The sequence below is a fragment of the Fulmarus glacialis genome, unplaced genomic scaffold, assembly GCF_000690835.1.
Source record: "Fulmarus glacialis isolate BGI_N327 unplaced genomic scaffold, ASM69083v1 scaffold50246, whole genome shotgun sequence".
Classification (NCBI taxonomy): Eukaryota; Metazoa; Chordata; class Aves; order Procellariiformes; family Procellariidae; genus Fulmarus; species Fulmarus glacialis.
The window spans coordinates 867-21112 of NW_009221029.1; the positions used below are offsets into that span (position 1 = coordinate 867).

A 20246-nucleotide genomic window follows, 5' to 3' on the forward strand; every position below is an offset into this window, starting at 1 on the left:
TTCTTGCTAAAAAATAAAAATACCCACCCGAAACCACCAAGCAGGATCTTGCCCTCTTCCAGAGAATTACCGGGAGCTTTGAATACAATACTCGCTTGCATATCAATAAGCAAGAAATTCTCCAAGACGAAACTAACAAACTACCTTTCTAATTTCCAGCTGCTGATCACACAACAGACGAACACTGAAGCAAATTGGTAAAGCACATACGCATACTTACATGGGTGTGCTCTCTTCTGCGTGGTGACCTGGAGGCCGAACAACAGCAAATCCATTCTACACACAAAAAATAAGAAAATGAAGAAGTGAAACAGAAAGGAAGGTTTATTGCACAAAGACAGATGCAGAGGTTGCAGTCAGAAGCGTTAATTCTGCTTTGGAACTACGTAGTTGTTCTTGATGGTTTTCTCACAAGATCATAGCAGTGGATGACACTCTCCCTCGTTTTGGAGTGGGGGAAAAAGTCCGCATGAATTTTGTGGAAACTGGTTGGTACAGCATTTCCTTCCATTCAGGGGAAAAAAAAAAAAATTCCGCATGAGGTCACTGAAACAGCAAACGGGTTGGCCCAGCTGAAGGCAACAGCAAGACCCTCAGATAACACTGGAATAGTGATTTCATTTGCTGCTCTGGTTTCTTTCTTCCTTTTAATCAGTGCGTAAGAACATTCATCAGGAGTCTGTTGTTCACTTGCTGATATCCTCAAAGATTTTTATGACTAAAGCCAGATGGTGCCATTAAAATGAAGCTAACTGGACCTCCTGCATAACACAGCCCTGAGCAGAGTCCTGTACAGAGCCTATATCAAAGCCAAGTGTTATTTTCATACCAACCTTCAGTTCTCCTGTGGCTACTTTGAAAACGAGCTCAATGACACAGCCCACGGCCAGGCGAGCAGCGCCGGACGAGTGAACTTCATTCCAAATTGTGTCGCTGTCGACCTAATGGAGACACACAGGAGCCATGTTTAGGAGCAACGAGGACAGCCAGGAAAGAGAGACCCACGTTTTTGTAAAGAAGTTATTCATACGTATTAAATGCATAAATGTATTAAATGCATTAAATTTAAATGCATTAAATGCATTAAATTTAAATGCATTGATTTTAAATGCATTAAATTGCAGAACTGATCTTGGCAGTACCAGGGCTGGGACCCCACTGATGACTAACATCACCACTACCGAGTGTCCATCCAACCAAACGACACTCAAGAGAGGATCATTTGCAACAACAACTCTGCAATGCTAAAGGGTCAGTGTTGTAACAGAGGAGCAAATTCAGCATCTCAAGCACTGTAAATTTGCAGGTGTCTCCTACCAATACTCCTACCAACACCACGATATCAGTATTTCTTTTTAATTGCTGGAGGAAACTGATCCCAGATGAAATAAAAAGGTTTACAAAATCATTCAACGATTCCATAAAATTAAAAAAAAACAAACCACCAACAAAAAAAACCCACAATCAAGAAGGATGTTCAATAATGGACGTTTAAAAGATGCCTGCCCAGGACTGCCAGGATAAGGTTACGCTGACAGCAGCTTCCCTGGGGAACCGTAAGATCAACCCTGCCTCATCAAAGCTAACAACAGACCTTCCACATCTAGCTGATGACTGGAGACATTTACTTCAACGCTAAATATCTGACAGGACCAGCATTCTCTACATTTTCCCCCTGAAAATGTGCAAATAGGCCAAAGGCAAGGCAAGGCATTCTGCAGACATCCCCGTGTCGTTATTATACGAGATCATGTCCTAATTTAAACAAAAAGCGAGAAGCATTGGCTTTTACCACATTCATCCCCAAAACCGTACAAAGACAAGATTAGTTTGCGGACATGCGATGAAATGCCTGTTCTTTTTTTTTTACTGCCATTCAGGCGCGACTCTGCGGAGAGCGGAGGGGGAAGGACGGCTCCCAGGGGGCTGTTTCCAGGCCAAAGCTCTGGATCTTCTCCGCTGCACCCCGGGCTGTCTTGCACGCAGCGATGAAAGCCAAGCTTGTTTGCTTCTTGCCAGTCACAGCCTTTGCAAAAGCCAGACTGCTGGGACTGTCCCATGTCAGGACAGCTTGGCTGCCCGGGAACATCATAGGATAATTATAACATTTCTCCATGTGAAGGATCACCAGCTATTTTTCACATATTACTCTATGTTGAGTGTATTTATGGAAACAATGGCAAAGGAGAAGGAAAGACAAAGATTATTTGTTTTGTCTGGCATGCAGTCTGCTCACTGAGCTGCGGGGAGATGCAAGTCGCCCCACAGGAGATTGATCCACCTCCTTTCATGGCTGTCCTAAAGCCAGTGGAAATCGTTCCAGGCCTGTTATCAGGGACGGCTTCTGGCAGCATCTGCCTGGAGGATGGTTTTGAAGTCACAGTAAACCAAGAAAGCATTTGGAGAATACCAAAAAGCCATCTCTGTGCGGTAATGCTGCCAATCTGTGCGCTGTCTCACACTCTGGGGAAAGCCGCTGCATCGGTGGAAAAGCCCTACAGTGACTATTTGTGGCATGAGGGCTCCCCAGGGCCCCCATAAACTTGGGCAGTAACATGAGAACAGAAGTACGATGGGGTCCGAGTTATGCACGACACCTCCAGGAGTCCTGGATCAGTACTGCACACGTGCAGGAGATGGGACTGATCTGACCATGTCCCTCCAAAAGCCTCTAGTAAGGTGGGAAAAAGACCAAGCTGCTTCTCCTCCCTACTGACCAGCGCATTAGTACTCTGCGAGGGTCTGTCTTCGGGCTCCTCATCAGCAATCCTGTAAAAACATTATGGGATGGTCAACCTGCTTTGCAATCAGGATGACACTGCTACGTTCCGTCGGGGAATCAGCAGTCTTCATTCTCAGATCCTCTCCCTGCAGTATCTGTGAGTGGGAGACACTCATGGTTTATACAACAGAGAACGTCTACTCGCCTTTTGCTCAGAGCTGACCACCTTAGTGCCCTCGGTCTCACTGCTCAAGTGAGATATAGCTGCACCATGTAGTCTGGGCTGAGCATATCTAACCCATCTTTGAGCATATCTAACCCGTCTTTCTCGGTCTTGAAAGAAAATGCTGAAGGACACCAGTAGCTAAGAGCTTCCCTCTCTGCCCAGCCACAGCAAGTACCAGGCCCCTTCCATGGATGCAGAATTGCAGAGGACCACCTTCATTCACCGTGAGGCACCAGAGGAATGGAAATACAAAAAAACAAAATTCAGATGTCCTAAGCATAGCTTTACCTAAGAGACCAACAGACCCTCGGATCTCCTCAGACGTCTGTTCGTGCCAGCCTTCCCCATAAAGCATGCAGAAGTCACCAGCGCCTGAGCAAAGCACCATCACGTTCAGGCCCTTTGATGCCTGCAGAAACCAGGCTCGTGTTGGCAGCATTTCAAGAAGAATGAGGAAGGCAAGACAGAGTGGTTTTAAAGAGTTATTATTTCTGCAGAAAGAAATTAAGTACTTAGAAAAGAGTATTCCACCTGTGATTTAGAAGCCAGTTTCAAGGACTGCCATGCCCCCACACTCAGCTCCCCAGCAGGAGGAGGACTGGATCCAGAGATGTCTGCTGCCACCCGCAAGCTGTCCACTGCCTCATCCCACACGTAAACATCTCCAAGATAAGGATTTAACACCCAGCCACCTTCCCTGGAACGGATGTCTGGAGACCACTGGGCCCTACTCCAAGGCAGCACTTCATCATCTGTGTGACTGTAAGTGTTTGAACAGTCCCACTGAAGCCATCAGTGCTCTGCAGCAGGGGGGCGTAGATTCTGCCATGGTGGAAAATGTTATTAATGTGGCCCTGAGCTGGACTGCTCTCCAGCTCTGAAGCTGCTGCTGTTTGGTGCACGGGCTGCTGCTGCTGTTGACCCCTCCATCATTCCTGAATTCTGAAGTTCATTACAGGGGAGACGCTATTTGGCTTTCCCTGCCTATGAGCTCTTTGATGTAGCTGCCATCACAGGAGTTGTTGCTGGGACAGCACATCAAGCCTTACCATCTGGAAGGACTTTACAGAGAGAGGAAGCATATTTCTTGCCTTTTGTTGATCCAACAGCGTATATTTCTCTTTTTTCTCCTGAGCTGGAGGATGCAACTGCGTCAGAGATACTGAGTCTTCCACATCTGCTGCTGTTGGATGAGGAGCGGTTGTCCTGGTCAGCACACTCGTCTTCTTGAGAATAATATTAATGCCTTGCTCATTCCAAATAAAGAAGCTGCCATTTCTGCCAGGTGAGCCCGTAGGAGAGGGCTCCTTTAGAGGTGGGGAGATGGACTTCAGTGCCTGGGACCTGCTGCAGGCTCTTAACTTTCACAGCACGTACTGTTATTAGAAAATGATGAGGGAATGCAGAAGAGGAAGGGTCAACAGTCTGACGCAGGCTCTCTTCTACGAGGAATGTCTAAGATATTTCAGGGTTAAACCTGAAAGAGTTTTTCTTCCTTATAACTTGAAGTCTTTATTAATATACATAATGAGGTTCCTACTTACACTGTATACTATGCTGTATACTAACGAGCAGCTATTTAAAAATGAAATGAGGCGGGTCTTACAAAAGGTTTCATTATTCTAATATTTTCTTTAGCTGAAGAGCTATGCAAGTAAGAAATTAAGCATAGGGATATGGTAGATAGGTAGAGACAAATTGCACAGCAGCTCCAGCCTCTGCAAAGAGAAGGGGAACGAAGGAGTTCTGCTCGTCCCTCATCACTGCTCATCATCACGCTTAGGTGACAGCAGCACACACGGTCTGTGCTGCCAGCGAGTCGTCTTTACCTAACCGCGTCTCCTACTGCTCTAAAGCACTGATTAAATAACCGTGCTCACATTTTGTTCTTCTAAGACTTGCTAATTAGTCTCTTCTCATTTACATTCCACGGAAGTCCTTTTCGTTGTCTCTGCTCTGCGATAATGTACTTTGCTTGCACAGGTAAAGATTTTTATACACTCTAATCAAGACCTTACAACCAAAAATAGAATAACATATTCTGGAAGAGATCAGAAACATTAAGAACATTTTTTAAAGCCCTAGATCTTTAGATATTTTTAGAATGTGCATAGAAAAAGAAAATACTACACACGAAAGAAAACAAAGTTATTAGCTATCGTAAGATCAAGTCTTTGAGTGTTCTGAAGAATTTGGATGTAAGTATGCTGGAACTATTTTGCAGATTTTCAAAGCTCAAACTCCTTTCTCCAAAATCTTCTTCTAATTATCCTGGATTAGGTAATGCTCTGGTGCATGTAAGACATACATTAAGAAAAGAGTGTGTGCTGCAGAGAAGTGAAGGTAACGTCCTAAGTAAAAATACCACATACTGCACTTGCAGATGCTGCTAAAAAATACTGTTGTTTAAATCAGAGCTCACATCTGTTGATATAAGTGCTTCTGTGCTTTCTTCCTTTCCCGCTACGATCAGATGTCTGCAGATGGGAGGAGGTCTGTTAGCATCAGCTACAGCGCTGTGAAGGCTTCCTCATATAAAACAAACCAACGAGGAAAAAAAATCCACAAGAGTTTCCAAGCACCAGGGAACAAATTTACCCTTTTCTCATTGATTTTGAGACACTGTGACTTAGTTTTTAAAGAGAGAGATCAAAAGGTGTTATGTGATGAAGCGATTTGCTCTAAACTTTTTCCTGCTCCTTCACTCTTCAACTTTGTCTCGCTTGCTGGTAAGAACAACTCATGGTTGCCCATGAGCCAGACTTCATCCTTCATCCTGGCGCTTAACAGCTCTTCATGGGCTTCTCCCCCATAAACTGCCCACGACGCCTTTCAGATCCATCTATTCTTTTAATCTACATAACATCCCCTACAGACGAGAACTGCATTTAATTGTTTGCAGAAAAAGAACTTGGTTTCAAGCTTTCCAGCCCATAATTTCATCTGACACCCACAGCTCCTGAATGATAAGGAACAGCAATCATTCAGCTTTTACCTGCTCGCAGACCAGTCCCCCTCCTGCCCACAGGCATTATTTTGCATCCAACACTGAATTTCATATGCTACTTTACTATTTAGTTTCTCATTATCATGACACCATCCGTACGTCTTGGCAGGCAGCTTTCGCTTTGGTGACTCCAAATACATTTAATACCATCAGCAAAGGACGCTTGCTTATGACCCATCCCCTGCATTGCAACATTTCAGTGAATACACACGTTTCTTGGGGATTGTAATTCTCACCGCTATTTCCTATCTTCTAACCAGTGATAAATCCAAAAAAGGACCAGTCCCACCTTATTCTACTAATTATTAAAAACTTCTTTCCTTTTTTCTTTATGGCATCATGTTTGCCCCCTGGAAAGCATTTGGCAGACCAGTATCAACCTCTCCAGGGAAAACCCTCCTTACGAAGCAGTCAGCCAACTGGAAAGCTGCCTAGCATCGTGGTGAGCTGAATGCAAAGACCCATGAAGCATCCCCTAGACTGCACTTATCATTAAGTGACAAAGCCAGAGAAAACAAAACCTCTGCTGAAATAAATCCCTTCTCCTTCAAACCTGGGCTACAAATCATTGGTAGTCAAGATGATATCCTACAGGTGCTCTGATCATCACATGCACCTGCTGTTCCTTCACCATCAGGAAAATATTCACCAATATGAACTGACTGGAGCCCCCACAAACTTCTTACAGCACCAGGGCTGCCTCTCCACAACCTTCTCAACTTGTAAGAAAAAGATAAAACAGAGACTGATTACTGCTCAGCGATGAGTAATGTTCTGCCAACCTGGCAATCTTGAACAAGGGAGAGTCTAAATAAAAATCCATCACTCAAAAAAGCTATATGGCCACCTTGCAGCCTGAAAATAGCCTGCCAAGCAACAGCAAAAAAACACCCCTTAAGCTCTCATGCTAGAACAATTTCAAATAATTTCATTATACCATAACAAGCACTCAATCTCCCAGCAGTCTTCACATGCCGAAACTGCTCAGATTTACATTACACCTCCTCTTGCATGAAAATTCTTCATAACTGATGTTTTACCCTAGGCTCTGATTTTTTAAAATCTTTTTTTTCTGATTTCCACAGGGGGGGAAAAAAAAAAATTACATGCATCTCAAAAATGTCTTGTCATTCTCTTTGGTGCAGAAAATAATTTGGTTTTCATCCGCTACTGAAAGGCGTGCTCTGTGGCCCCAGCTAAGATCCCACTATAGGGCTTCTTCCAACCGTTTCCCATAGCAAATCAAATCAAGAGCAACTCGTCTCACAGAACTGGCACGCTAACAAAGACTCCAGTTTTCCCTCCATTTCTTCAATAAACATACCACGCTGCTAAGCCAGCTTTCTTGACAAATCTCACTTCAAAAGACAGTAGAAAGCGGGGCTGAAAGGACCTCGCGAGATCACCGTATGCGTCTCCTACCCCAAAGGAGATGGTCTACGCTTAATCCTATCCAGAGCACATACAAGTGCAAAGCACTTAATATGCTATAGCTAATCGTTCTGTACTGTGGCCTCATTTTCCCTGCAAATATATGTCTGGGGTGTATACACTAATTAGAAATGCATCCCAAAAGCAGCAAAGACCGTGTTTTCCTGCATCGGCCATGAAAGCAGCAGAAGTCCACAAATAGTCCCCACTGTATCCCAAGGTAACTGGAATATCAAGCAAACCAACAGAAATCCGTTTTTATGAAAAATCTGACTATCACATAGTTGATTACTAGTAAATTACCGTTTTTTAAAAAGCTTTTCCTAGAAAACATGAAAATATCTGTTGGGATTGCTAAAACACTGTACAAAAGTCAGAAAATGTTTTATTTAATATTTAAGGGTCTGTGGAGACAACCGACCAGCAAGTTAACTGCAAACGCTATCTTTATTACGAGCGTATCGATAATACCAGCACTGTGGCGTTTCCTGCCTTGATTTAGGATTTAACGCAAGACTTCTGGGACCATGCTAGGCTCAGGCACTGTCTCTACTTGTTACCATTCAGTCTTCATTTGCAAATGATAATTTTTGCTTTGAATGGCATGCCTGACTGGAGGGCAGAGTAAATCCAAACCTTTTAAACTCTAGCCAAAAATTTGCCATGAATTAGGAGACTGCAGCATATTTACAATACAAAATAAAATATCTCTACGAGTGCTCAGCGGTGGCGGTATGAATAAACGCCGATTATTCTTTTTTTTTTTTTTGACGGGATAATTTTCAAAGCAGCGATTTTGCAAAGACTCAGGAAGAAAACAATTTTGTTTCATTTCCATAACAGAATCCAGACCTCTAAATTCAACCTCACGAGCTACAATTATGCATAAGAACTACCACTGTGAATTTTCAAACACAATGCCTTTTATTGTCTCTTCTCATTCTTCTCCCTTCCTGTTCTCCGAGATTTTCTGTACTGTCACCCTCCAAAGAAAGTTTAGAGCAGAAAGTCTGACTTGAAAGGAAAACTTTCAAGTTTTCAGGCTTCAAAGGAAAATAACAATGCAAATCTTCAACACAAGGTATTTGAATGGTATTTGGTATTTTTTTCAGCCTTATGGGAACAAACAAGAACAAGAAAAAAGTCTTTTTATTATATGGAATCTTGACAGATGAAAACTAATGTTCAGCTTTTCTGTGACGGATGGAGGGGTATTTTAGTCACCTCCTTCAGAATTCACGCGTGATTGTCCCAGAGCTCGAGAAACGCAAGATGCCAAATACTGAAAGCTGCAATTCCCTTGTGCTGCGTAACCCGCAATACACTTCATTCGAGGACAGTAATGTAGCCCAGACACAAATACAGCAACTTACTACGTACAGGAACTTCCCAAATATTGTCCTCCAACATCACTATTTCAGTAATATGTTTTCCACCTGCACTAGGAGGCAAGCAGCTCTGAAGTACAAATACTGAAGATGAAACACCTAGGCAGCACCAGCAGCATGAAAAGCACATCTTGCTTTCTACGTAGAAAGAATTTTTGGATTCAAGGGTTGCTTTCAAATGTAGTAACCTCTAAGTCATTAAACATCACTGCCTGGGAAATGAAGTTTCTCCTCCTAAAAGCCAGAGACGAAACATGCCTATGAATGTCACACACACTTCGGCGCTCCAAAATAGTTTAAAAATCTTCACGCTGCTTTTGAAGAAAGGCACGTGAGGCTGTCACTGCAACCCCGCACCCCAGGCAGACCCTGTTTATGGGTAACATCTGGTTGCAATTACCCACTTGATGGAATGCAAAGCAACAATTTTTGTTACCAATGGGACTGGGAGAACAAACAGGACATTATTTACACATTAAAGAGAGTACTCACCCCGACACCACCGCAAGGAAGCCTGACAAACATTGATGTTAGAGAACCTGTAAGAAAAAAACGTACGCAGTAAGTCAAAAAGTCAAAGTTCACCAGATTTTGGTCCAATTTTATGGCAATGCTGCAAACTTTCTGAACACAGTAACAGAATGGGGTTTTCTTAAAATTTTCAGAAAACACACAGCCAAGCCTGTTACGTTACAACGCATACATACACAATACACACACTTGGGCTTGTTCAAAAGCCTTTCCAATATAAAAGCCTTCTATAAATCACTTATTTTTATGCAAGGTTTGTGGGCTGTCCTACATTTCAAGCAGTCATGTTGACTATAAATGATTGAGATGCTACCAACAACTGCTTAGCATGTCTTCCCAGATGAACATTTTAACCCCTTTCAGCTGAAGGAGAATAGGAAATCATAAAAACACCCTAATTATCAGTCATCTGCACAGTTACTAGAAGACTTTGGAGCGCATGAGCTTCATAAAAGACAAAGACAAAAAATAAACCGGTGGTGAGCAAACAGAACATGTGTTTTGACTGAAAGAGCAAACCCAACATTAAGAACTTGAAAAAAATGGAGAAAACCATCTGTAGGGGTAATTTTGCATCTGTAAGAATTGTAACATCACTTTCTGGGCTTGCATATGAGCAAATTATCCTCCATCCAAAATTCTGCAGGTTTATAAACCGTATACTGAAAAAAGAACGTGCTGTCTCATATCCATCACCACCCTACGTGCACGACTTGTACATGTGTCTGTGCACTGCCGGCAAACAGGGAGAAGGAAATCTGTGCATGCAGGCACCGTAAAAGATCTGGAGTACATTGCCTGAGATTCATTTGCTTGAGACCTATTTAAAGTTAATGAAAGCTAACGGTGAAATAAACTGGGTTGAGGTTTTTTTCCCCCACCAAACCAGGTTCTTGTTCTGGTTATGTCTATACTGAAAGAATAAATTCCCTTAAATGCCAACTACCAGCTTTGTAGAGCGTGAATTAGCCATGACGGCAGACAGACATTACTGAGGACCACGCTGGTGTCAAACGCATCGCAGACACATACGTTACCCCTGTGACTGAAAGCGGAGTTAATGCATCTGTATTATTAATCCGAGTGCACAGCCAGATTCACTCTTTGATTAGATCCACATGAAAGTTCTTAGATCATCCTGCCTCGGACCTCCTGTCACATCTTTCACTGCTAATCCACCCATTATTTCGATATTTATCTTCTTGACAACAATTTATGATTGCTCTCCACAAATTAAAAGCAGCCTTATTTGCCTAAGTTTAAACTTGTTTAACAGGTTCCAAAGCTTTACACTGTCAAACGAGAGATGGATTCCTATTTTTCATCCTCAGACTTTCAAGGGCTTTAGCAACACTTCCAGGGGTAGAGTTGTGCAACCTGCCTTGAAGGCCACCACCTTCAAACCTGCCTGATAAAACACAGCAAAGCAGATCTTTGTGATGCTCAGGGTCCTCTGGGGAACGTAACTTCAACATCAGTGGTGGGCTTTCGTTGCAAGTCTCTTCTCCTACACGTGTAAAGAAGGGCACTCTTTGAGAAAGGAGTAAGACTCAGAATTAACGAGCTACAGGACAACTGCAGAAGTAAAAGTAACCAAGAGCCACATTGACGCCCGCTTACAATTCTGAAAAACCTGAACTATTTAGCCCCTTCCCGCTTTCTCCTAAAGAACTGCCAGATGAAGGGACATCCCCCTTATCATTTGCAGAAGCTTAAAAAGAAACATCCCGTGTTTTCATCCCGCAGCTTTATGAGCTCTTCCTTTTAGGCTGAGGTTTCTCATGCTTTTTCTTCCTCATAGACATATCAAAGACAAAGAGTTTACACGGCGTCAGCCACCCATCCAGTCGTACACATCAAGACACTTAAGTCTAACAAACTCACATTTGCATATGTGAGCCTCACAGGAAGCTTCGCTCTCAGACTTCAAACCTGCCATACATTTACCCTCTAACATATTTAAATGAACCCCACAAAGCTGTTTTGTAAATTTAAAAGCCTCTTCAACTCTCAACAGGAGAGGATGGCTGAAGAAGGGGCTCCTTACAGGCTTGCTCACCTCCATACACAAATGCGCACACCAAGGTTTTTCAGGGAGGTTTTCCCAACACATCAGTGGCTGTTACCCTTGCTCAGGTCCAGCGCTGTGGAAGCCATGAAGTTAAGAAACTGATTTTAGGGCCACCATCGCCCTTCCTGCCCTGCTCCCAAAGGAGAACTTCTCCCTGGATGCTATGCAGACATCCCAGCCAGGCTCACTCCTCTTGTCATTTTGGCTCACCGTGCTGTTCCTCTGGACCCCCGGCTGTCAAGCCATTAACTTATTTTCTCCTGCCTGGTGGGATGACTGGCAGCCATGCTGAATGGTGAAGCTGCTTGCTCTTCCTCCAAGCTTGGTGCTTGGCATGAGTGTCAGTGCCAGCTGTGGCTCATGCACAGCTCCACGTGCAATGGGAGGACAGCTGGGCAGTGGGAAGAGGCAGTCCACTGCTGTCCGGGCAAAGATGGTCATGCAAGCTGGCAGAGAGTTGCAGTGCTAGTAGCTCAAGGCTAAAAAGGTGCCAAGTGGGTTTAGGAAACAAGGTCTAAGCTCAGCTAAGAGATACTGGAAAGCTGTTCCCACTGGAGATCCTGGGGACCTGACCTCCCGCTTATGGCTGCAGCCTCAGAACGTTAAAAAAAACCTACTTGGCAGTGTTTTGGGGGATGGCTAGAGCCCCAGGTGTAGCCCCAACCAAGCTCCACTCTAACATCCACAAACAGGTTAGTCTTAAAATTGATTTGCCTTGAATATTGCTCCTCGACAACTTGGTCGTCTTTGCAAATTACACCCAAATAGGTAATGTTTTGTACTGAAATACCCTCAGATATTAGAATTGTTTCTCTTCACTAAAGGAATAAACTTAATCTCTGCAGAAAAGACATGGGGGGGACACAGCACAACTACAGAAGTACTCACAGGCAGTGCAAGAGTTTCTCCTCCCTCGGGTTCTCTAAACAAACCACTAGGAACAGTTCAGCAAAACCTGGGTATCCCCAAATCCCATACGAACCAAATAAACTGTTTGTATCTCCAAATGTATCTGTGGAACTGATACAGATTGTGCAAGAGTCAGAGGGAACGGAAAAGTATCTCAAGAGCATCTGACATTTGAATGAGCAGGCACCATGCAGTGTTATCACAGTCCACTCTAAAAACGTCTCTTGCAAGGGGTATCTCCTAAAGGAGAAGGGGTAGGGTGACCCACTGCCCTGCTCAGCCCCCCCATGCAGATGATGACCACTGCCAGTGGCAGGGTGGTAACCCTGCCTGATCCAGGCTGGTGAAGCCAATAGGTCAGATGCTGAAGGACTGCCTGGATCCCACCACAGCACACGGTCACGACTCATGTCCTCACACACCTTCAGCACTACGGGTCAAGAACTTGCAGAGAAATCAGTCAGCATGAAGGTGGTGCAACTGCAAACGAGGAGCCTTCTCAGACCTACTGGGGAAGATTTACATACTGTTTCTTTGGACTGATGGATACGCCATACGCAAGGCGAAAGTTTTACACTACCAAGGATATGACATCATACATTCTTTAAACTGTACATACTAATTGCGCTATCATTCAGCCAGAGGTGTCTACTTTTCATTTCTCGGGGTTTTAAAGAGGTGGTAAGTTAGCTATAAATACAGTGCTAATTGCATGTTTAAACAACTGGCTAATAGCTTTCCTCTTTGGGGATCTAATGTACATACTGAATATGTTGCAAAATCTTTCCAGCTCTTCTGCTGCGACTACTACATCATGCAGGCCATCAAGTTAATCCTCTTTTTATATCATCCGAAGTCAGGCTAATCCCAAAATAAACTTTCTCAACTTCTAGGTTCCAGAACTGTCTTTTCACTGATCCCCACGTGAGAACTTCCCAAACTGCCCCTCCAGCCTATCACCTACTGCTGCAAAAAGACACAAAGTAAAGGGAGATGATGATGTCTCCACGGAGGTAACATGCTAAAATCAATGTGGTTCGGTTGCTATTGTGGGGGTTGGATATCTGAACAACCACCCCCTAGATTTTCTGCAGGGAAAATGCCTATATTTTACAGCAGATGCAGTCCTGTTTCAGGAAGACCCAGTCTCCAGTGAAAGGGATAAACAATCTTACTCCAAATTAAACAAATGTAAAACTATCTAAAAGGTCCCCACATCTTTCTTGTAGATTATCCATACAAAACTGACAGCTATTTGTTGATGTCTATGCAGCTGGTTGGTGCTGCAGATCCAGGTCCTTAGTAGGGTGTTCCAGTCCCTACCTAGCAATGGATAACTTTCTAACATGCAGAGAAGAGTGTCCAAGGATAAAATAGACTCTGAATTATCCTTCCTCCTCAGAGAGGGTCCTTTTAAGTTTTGAAGACATCAAAGAAAGGAAGTTTTAGCTATCTAGGGATAAGGGATCTACCTGAAGAAAGGGAGATGTATCTCAAGCAGACATTGAACAGAGGTGGGAAGAATCCTCTTGGGAACTACTTAGAGCTGAGGATGGAGGGAGCCCCACCTTTCATACTGGTACTGCTAAGTGTTTGCCAGAGTCAGGGCTGACAACAGTAGCGGGAGTGCTGGAGGTCAGGATGGGGACCCCCCCACCAGGAACGATACCTAGAAGTTTCTTGCTGTCCAGTTTCTGTCTGTTCAGAGGGTTTGTGCCGTACAGCAGCGTATGGGCTTCCGAGTGAACTGTCTGCAGCTCTTCTAGAGTTGCTTTTCTTCCACGAATGCACTAAAAGAGGAAAAAAAAGGAGTGGTGAAATCACTGATTAACTGCTTAACTCTCATTAAAGAACTTTTCTTTTTCCTTAGCAAATCATAAAGACAGTGAGCAAAAAACTAAAACGGGTTCTTATGTGAAAAAATTCATCGTAAAACAGATTTTGGTTTAATCTCTTATTCAAAATATTAGCTTGACATACAAAGTTATCTTTAGATTTTTTTGTGTTTTAAAAATACTACTGCAGAGGATTTGCTAAATTACACAGGTATTGCTCGACTACTGAATATTCAGGATTTCAGTTATAAGCCATTATAAAGTGATTCACTGTTGAAAATGCATGTCCCCCAAACCACCCCCGACACATCCCCTCCACAATTATTAAGCTAACCTAAAAAGATCTCCCAAAACACTGCTTTCCAAACTGAACCTTCGAGTAATTAAAGAGTCAGTTACAGACTTTCTGCTCTAACACTCATCTCAGAAATCCCATGAGATTATACAGTTGAAAATTGTTTTCTTATATGATGATGCACGTTGAGCTGGAAGTACTGTACCAAATATGCTCACCCCTGCTTTTGTTGCCAGCTGAAACCCAGAAGGGCAGATGCACACTGAAGTCAAACCCCTGGCTTCACTGAAGATCATGGCAAAGCTTTCACTGATTTTAGCAGGACCCAACTTCACACTTTCCAAATTGGGGATCCTTTCCCCTTTTTTGTCATAGGGGTCCAGCATACCTTTGGGGCTTATCTTTTGTTGCCATCACCCATTTGCGATGGAAAATATGTTTGTAAGAATGAAGTGCTCCTTGGAGATGCTAAATCTCGGGCATACAAGGACCATGCCATGGCCTCTTGCACAGGAACGAGTGCTCCCTGGCAGGCAGATGACGCCGGGGGGTATCAGGCATACCAGAGAAGGCAGCCAACTCCTGGCAGCGGAAAAAACACCTCAGCTTTTTAACTGGAAGCTTGTGACTGCCTCCAAAATGCTGGCAGGGGCAATATGTTGCGAGTCGAGAAAGTGCTGAGGTAGGGGGTAAGTCGAGAGGTGACCATGAGAGAGGGGAAGGAGTTATTTAGAAATAAGGACTGCTTTGCTTCAGAAACAAAGCTTCCCTCCAAAACAACAACAACAACAACAATTAGTGTTTTATATGGCTTAGAATTACTTCACGATTTTTTGTCATGATTTGGACTAAAACACTTTAAAAGGAGTTGTCATTTTGGGGGGGTTATTTCCTACAGAAGGAACGACAGGATTATTCCTCTTGTAGAGGTCCCAGGGTCACCCAAAACACGAGCCTCAGCTGCGCAGCCCCCGCAGGAACATGTGCACCTCCTGCACAGCCTTCACCCTGGCTTTGTCAAAGCCAGTTGCTTTTTTAAGACTTCCACGTTCTTGGAGAAGCAGAGTTTCTAATGAGAACAACAACAAAAAAAGGATAGCTTAAAGGAAAAAAAAGGGGGAAAAAAGAAATCACACTCCTAAAAAGAATAGACTTTCAAATGGAAAACTTGTTCTGAAGAGGTCAAACTCTGCCACTCGCTCCCAAGAGCTGCTGCCGCTCAGAAACCACTGCCATGTGCTGCTTTTACTTTGCAGGGGAGTGCTAGAGACAAGATGCTTCAAAGGCATCGGCACTTCCAGCCAAGCAGTGCCTGCTTTTGCACCACACCGCTGTCTCGGGCTGCAGCCTGGCCCAGCCAGAGCATCCCGGGGTGCAGCACACAGGGGGCATGGGGACTCCAGGTCCTCCACCTCTGAAGCACAGTCCACAGAACAAACTGGAGGGATTTTTCTGGTCTCAAACCTTCAGCATAAGTCTCCATCACGTGTTGCAAAGCGCACAGGAAATCACTTTATAAAAGCGTTTGAGGCATAAGGCAGCAGAAATCAAAGCACGGCAGGAGCGCTGGTGCACTCTGCCTCTCCCGATTTTGGCATTTCTGCTCACCAGTTCCTCTTTCATTTTCTCCGCATTCTACTCCACCACCTAGCATTTCCTGAGGTTGATGATGAGGCAAAAATACAGCATCCCATTAAAGAGGCAATAATCACAAAAATGCTAGACCCAGAAGGGATGGAAATATCTGGCAAATCCCCCTTGAACTTTTATCCTGTCTTCCTTTTTCGTTTGTGGTAAGCCTGCCTCAGTCCCCCCTTACAGGCTTTTACAGCTTCCCCCTAACCCATATGCCAACTCTTTTCCTTTGAACAAGACGTACTGACCCATTTTCAGCTGCTACATTTAGGGGATGTACAGAAATAGCATTTTTTATTTCTTGGCGTTACGTGAAGACACCAGGAGAACGGCAGCCTGTTGCAATAACACGCCAGCTCCTCCGTGAATGCGAGCAGCTTCAGCTCCGTGGGATGGGGAAGGGCTGCTCCCGTTTAAAGTAGGTGGCCTCACCAAGACGTTTAAGCTCCATGCCCTTTAGGAGGGTATCAACACTACCCTCCCCTCCACGTGACACCCGTAACTGAATGGAAGTATGAGTAGACGGAGAACTTCATTCTGTGTTGCAAGTAAAACACATTCAAGGAAAAAGCTACTACTTACTGAAACAAATATATATCACAAACATCACAGCAAGCATTGCCTGGTTAGAAAGGACTACGCTTGAGATGCTTTTGCACCTTTCTCATCTCCCAGCTCATGCACCACGAGCTTTGTCCTTGGCTCTAACACAAAGACACCAAGAAAATGAATTAAATCCCGCCAAAATAAAGGAGGGCAAAACATATTTCTCACTCCTGTTTCTAGACCCATCACGGCTTGTATCTTAGTCTATGGCTCAGCTTGCCATCCACGCTCCTAATGTGAGCAGTTTCTTGCTTTCTAAGAGCTCTTAAGTCCTGATACTCTTATCTTCGAGGCTTCGCGTTGCCTGTTGAGCTTGCTTACTCCATATTACCCTCCCCCCTCCTCGCTCAACCTCCACCCCAATGAACTAGTTGGCTTTTACCCTGTTTCCTTTGTGCCTCTTTCTGCACAAAACCTGACCTTCGTATCGCCACACCACCTCGCCTCTCCCACTGCTTTATACACGGCCTTCTGCAGTCTTCATCCATTTCCTTGAAGCCAGCTTTTTCTTTGCATTTTGAACAAATGAACCGCCCCCCCAATCTCTTAGTTTGCATTTTACTCACCCTTTCACCCCATGATGTTTCAACAGGAGAGGATATGAATCTTGAGCGACCGCGAGTCAGATCTTGTCCCAGCTGTGGCCGCAAAAAGCCACAAAAAGCCATGAAAACAGCTACAAAGCTTTTCTCCAGAGAATGACTTCCCAGGCACCACTGCCACCACCTCCCACACGCCCTCGGTGCTTTGCGATGGGAAACCTTGGGCATGGAGCAGCTCTCCGGAGGCTACACCACCCGGATCCATCCTGCGCTCCAACCAGACACCCGCCCGATGCTGTGCCAGGAACGCCGCGGACACGGCTCTGCTCTTACAGACAGCCCAGCCCTGGGTCTGGTTTTTCATGTTAGTCCTCAGCAGCTGCAATTAACCTTCAGCTAACAGTCCTCATGCTTTAAACAACGCAGGATAGCTGCCAAGACGTGCTTGGAGACAGACCCTGGTTGAGGAACTCATTCTTCCCCACCCTGGTCAAGCAGCCCGGGGATTTGATTACCTCCGAAACACACAACAAAACCTATCGATTTCCTCATGCTCTTGGTGAAGGCTGGGAGGATTACACTATACCATGATTGCGGGTTTACACTTGGGGGGGCAGAGTCTTTTATTGAGATTGCCTCAATTAGTATAATTGTTGCTTTTAAATTCTGAATGTACACCAGAGTAATTGCCGTATTTTATAAAGCTAACTTAATTAAACAAGCAATACTCTAAACCGCAGCTGTCGTTAAGTTTGGACAACTGCTTTCACTCCAAAGGGTCATCTTTAAACTTCTGCAACTCTGCCAGACTCTTACCTATCACACCACAAGTCTGGCGCACATTTTCCCCTCAGCTGGATGTAAAACGTTTTTTGGACGACTTTAGCATATACATATCTGTTTCACTGGTGAAAAATGAGAGGCGGGGTGGAAAGTGATGTGGTTTTTTCTGTTCTAAAAAATTTGTGCCCCTTCTGGATCACTTCTATTGCCTCCGAGAGAAATGGTAGGAACTCAGCACTTGGCAGGTTGTCTAGGAGACTCTCGGCTGCCTGATGAAAACAGGTTTTCACTCAGTTCGTTTCTGAAATTTCAAAGCAAGCATTTGTTTGCATGCATGATAAAAATATTTATCTGCGAGCCCTTTTCTGGCTTGGGGCACGTGTGCAACAGAAACACCAAAAGAACACTTCCAAGAGACAGACACCAAGAATTGTTTGAGCTTGCATGAGAAAGCAGAGCTGGGATTTATTTTCAGCATGCAGTTGTGGGGGGAACGAGAGCTGTTAAACTCCTTCTGGAAGAGGACAGGGATCCAGCGGAGTCTCGTCTGATCCCACACAGTGTGTACGGGATTATTTACTATGCAGGGTGCTGTGTTTTTAATCTGTGTCGAGCAACTACTTGCAACCAACAGAATCAAACTATACCCACACCCGGACCACAGCAAAGGGTTATTAAGGAAGGAAGGGGAAACGTGAGAATAAGGAAACGTCAAAGTTCAAATTGTCCTCTTACAAATATGAGTTGTAAGAAATGGATTAAACTACATAATCACAAACAATTTTCACATCACGTCCTTGGGCTTACTTAATTGGCTCATAACGTCTGAGGCACAGGACAACAGACCTGCAACAGTGAAGATATAAATGGGAGTGCACACATGTGTCCATCAGCAAGACCAGCTAAAAACAAAAAAAATAGAAGAAAACAGGAGCTCAGCAAAAATTTAAGTGTACAGCCTGGCAAATTTCTGAGTGCTATAATCCAGGTGTTGCTGCTGACTCGCTGCAGACCTACTACTAATTCTGAAAATATTCACCTCTTTCCAAGTGCCTGTAGGGCTGCTATGCAGATAGAGCAGTTATAAACCATAAAAAAATTGTAGATACATAGCAGGCTACATTGGTAGTAAGTGTCACCATCCTCATATAAAGAGCTCCGTTAAAGTTCGCACATCACACGCACATTACTGTGGGTGGGGATAGAGGGCACAGCTCATGCTGTCCTGCATGGAGCTTTGGCATAGGCAACAGGGATTTGAAAATACAATGTAATTTTTAAAAGTAATCATAATTATTAGGCCAGACTTCAAAATTCCTTTTAAATCGATCATGTCCCACAGAATGAAGCTTCCTACATGTTAAGTCTGCAACATTCCTGTCCTTGCGGTAAGGAGACAAGTCCATTGTCCCAGGCAACTCCAACAGCTCATGCCCATGCTCCAACCTAGCAGATCACTTGTGTCTAAAAAACTGTCCCCTTGCTGTGCAAGTGCACCTGATGTGGAGCTAATCTTCACTGAAGGAAAATCCTATACGGTCCTCCACACTGCTCACTGATAGACAGGTTCCAACCGAGGAGCTTCAGAAAGATTCTGAAGGGCAGGGAAGCGACCAAATGGCTTTGCAATGCGGGAAGGAATTACATCGGTCAAGGACAGCGGAAAGTGAATGAGTGGCTCCAGAAAAAACCCTATCAAGAACAGAAGAATGAAGTGTGGAGGTAGGAAGGAGATGGAGAAACAGGGAAAGGTTGTGCCCATCAAGCCCTTGAGAAAAATTAAGATAAAGAAGGAAACTTTAACGCAGGTCTGGGCAGGAGTAGGAAATGGTGGGGATAAAGGAAAGCTAACTAAAGAGAGAAGCAAGTGCAATTGGAGCAGCTGGTTATCCTGAAATGGCAGGTCAGACCTTGAAGAAAGCCGTCAAAGAAAACACTGCAATTAAGGCAGAAAGCTAGTATCACATATTTACTCTTTTCTGAAAAAGGAAGAGTCAAGATGAGGCTGAATGTCACCAATGGTCAGAAGGGAAACACAGGTGGAAAGCAGGTGAACATCAAGAAGAACTCCAATCGTGAGAGCAACCGAAAATACCAAATGAAGGAAAATAACCTGGGATCATACAATGAAGAACTTCACACATTAGAGAACATCTGTAACACAAATCTAGGAGGCAAGGCAATTAGCACTGCACGATTTAACTCCTGCTTCTAAACAGAGGAGCTAGACAGCAGTGGGGTACTTTTTTTTTTTCTTGGGGGGGG

The 20246-nt window shown here is 44.1% G+C and overlaps 1 protein-coding gene across 1 annotated transcript in view; it reads right to left on the reverse strand.

Moving 5' to 3' along the window:
• Window positions 1-220: 220 nt before the first annotated feature.
• LOC104079040 (histone deacetylase 4-like) overlaps window positions 221-20246 on the reverse strand; it is a gene marked incomplete at both ends in the record, with an annotated part of 30162 nt that continues 10136 nt past the window's right edge. Inside the window, 4 exons of the mRNA XM_009580919.1 lie at window positions 221-276; window positions 834-941; window positions 9267-9313; window positions 13955-14075. Coding sequence (XP_009579214.1) covers window positions 221-276; window positions 834-941; window positions 9267-9313; window positions 13955-14075 — 332 coding nt within the window. The remainder of the gene's footprint in view (window positions 277-833; window positions 942-9266; window positions 9314-13954; window positions 14076-20246) is intronic.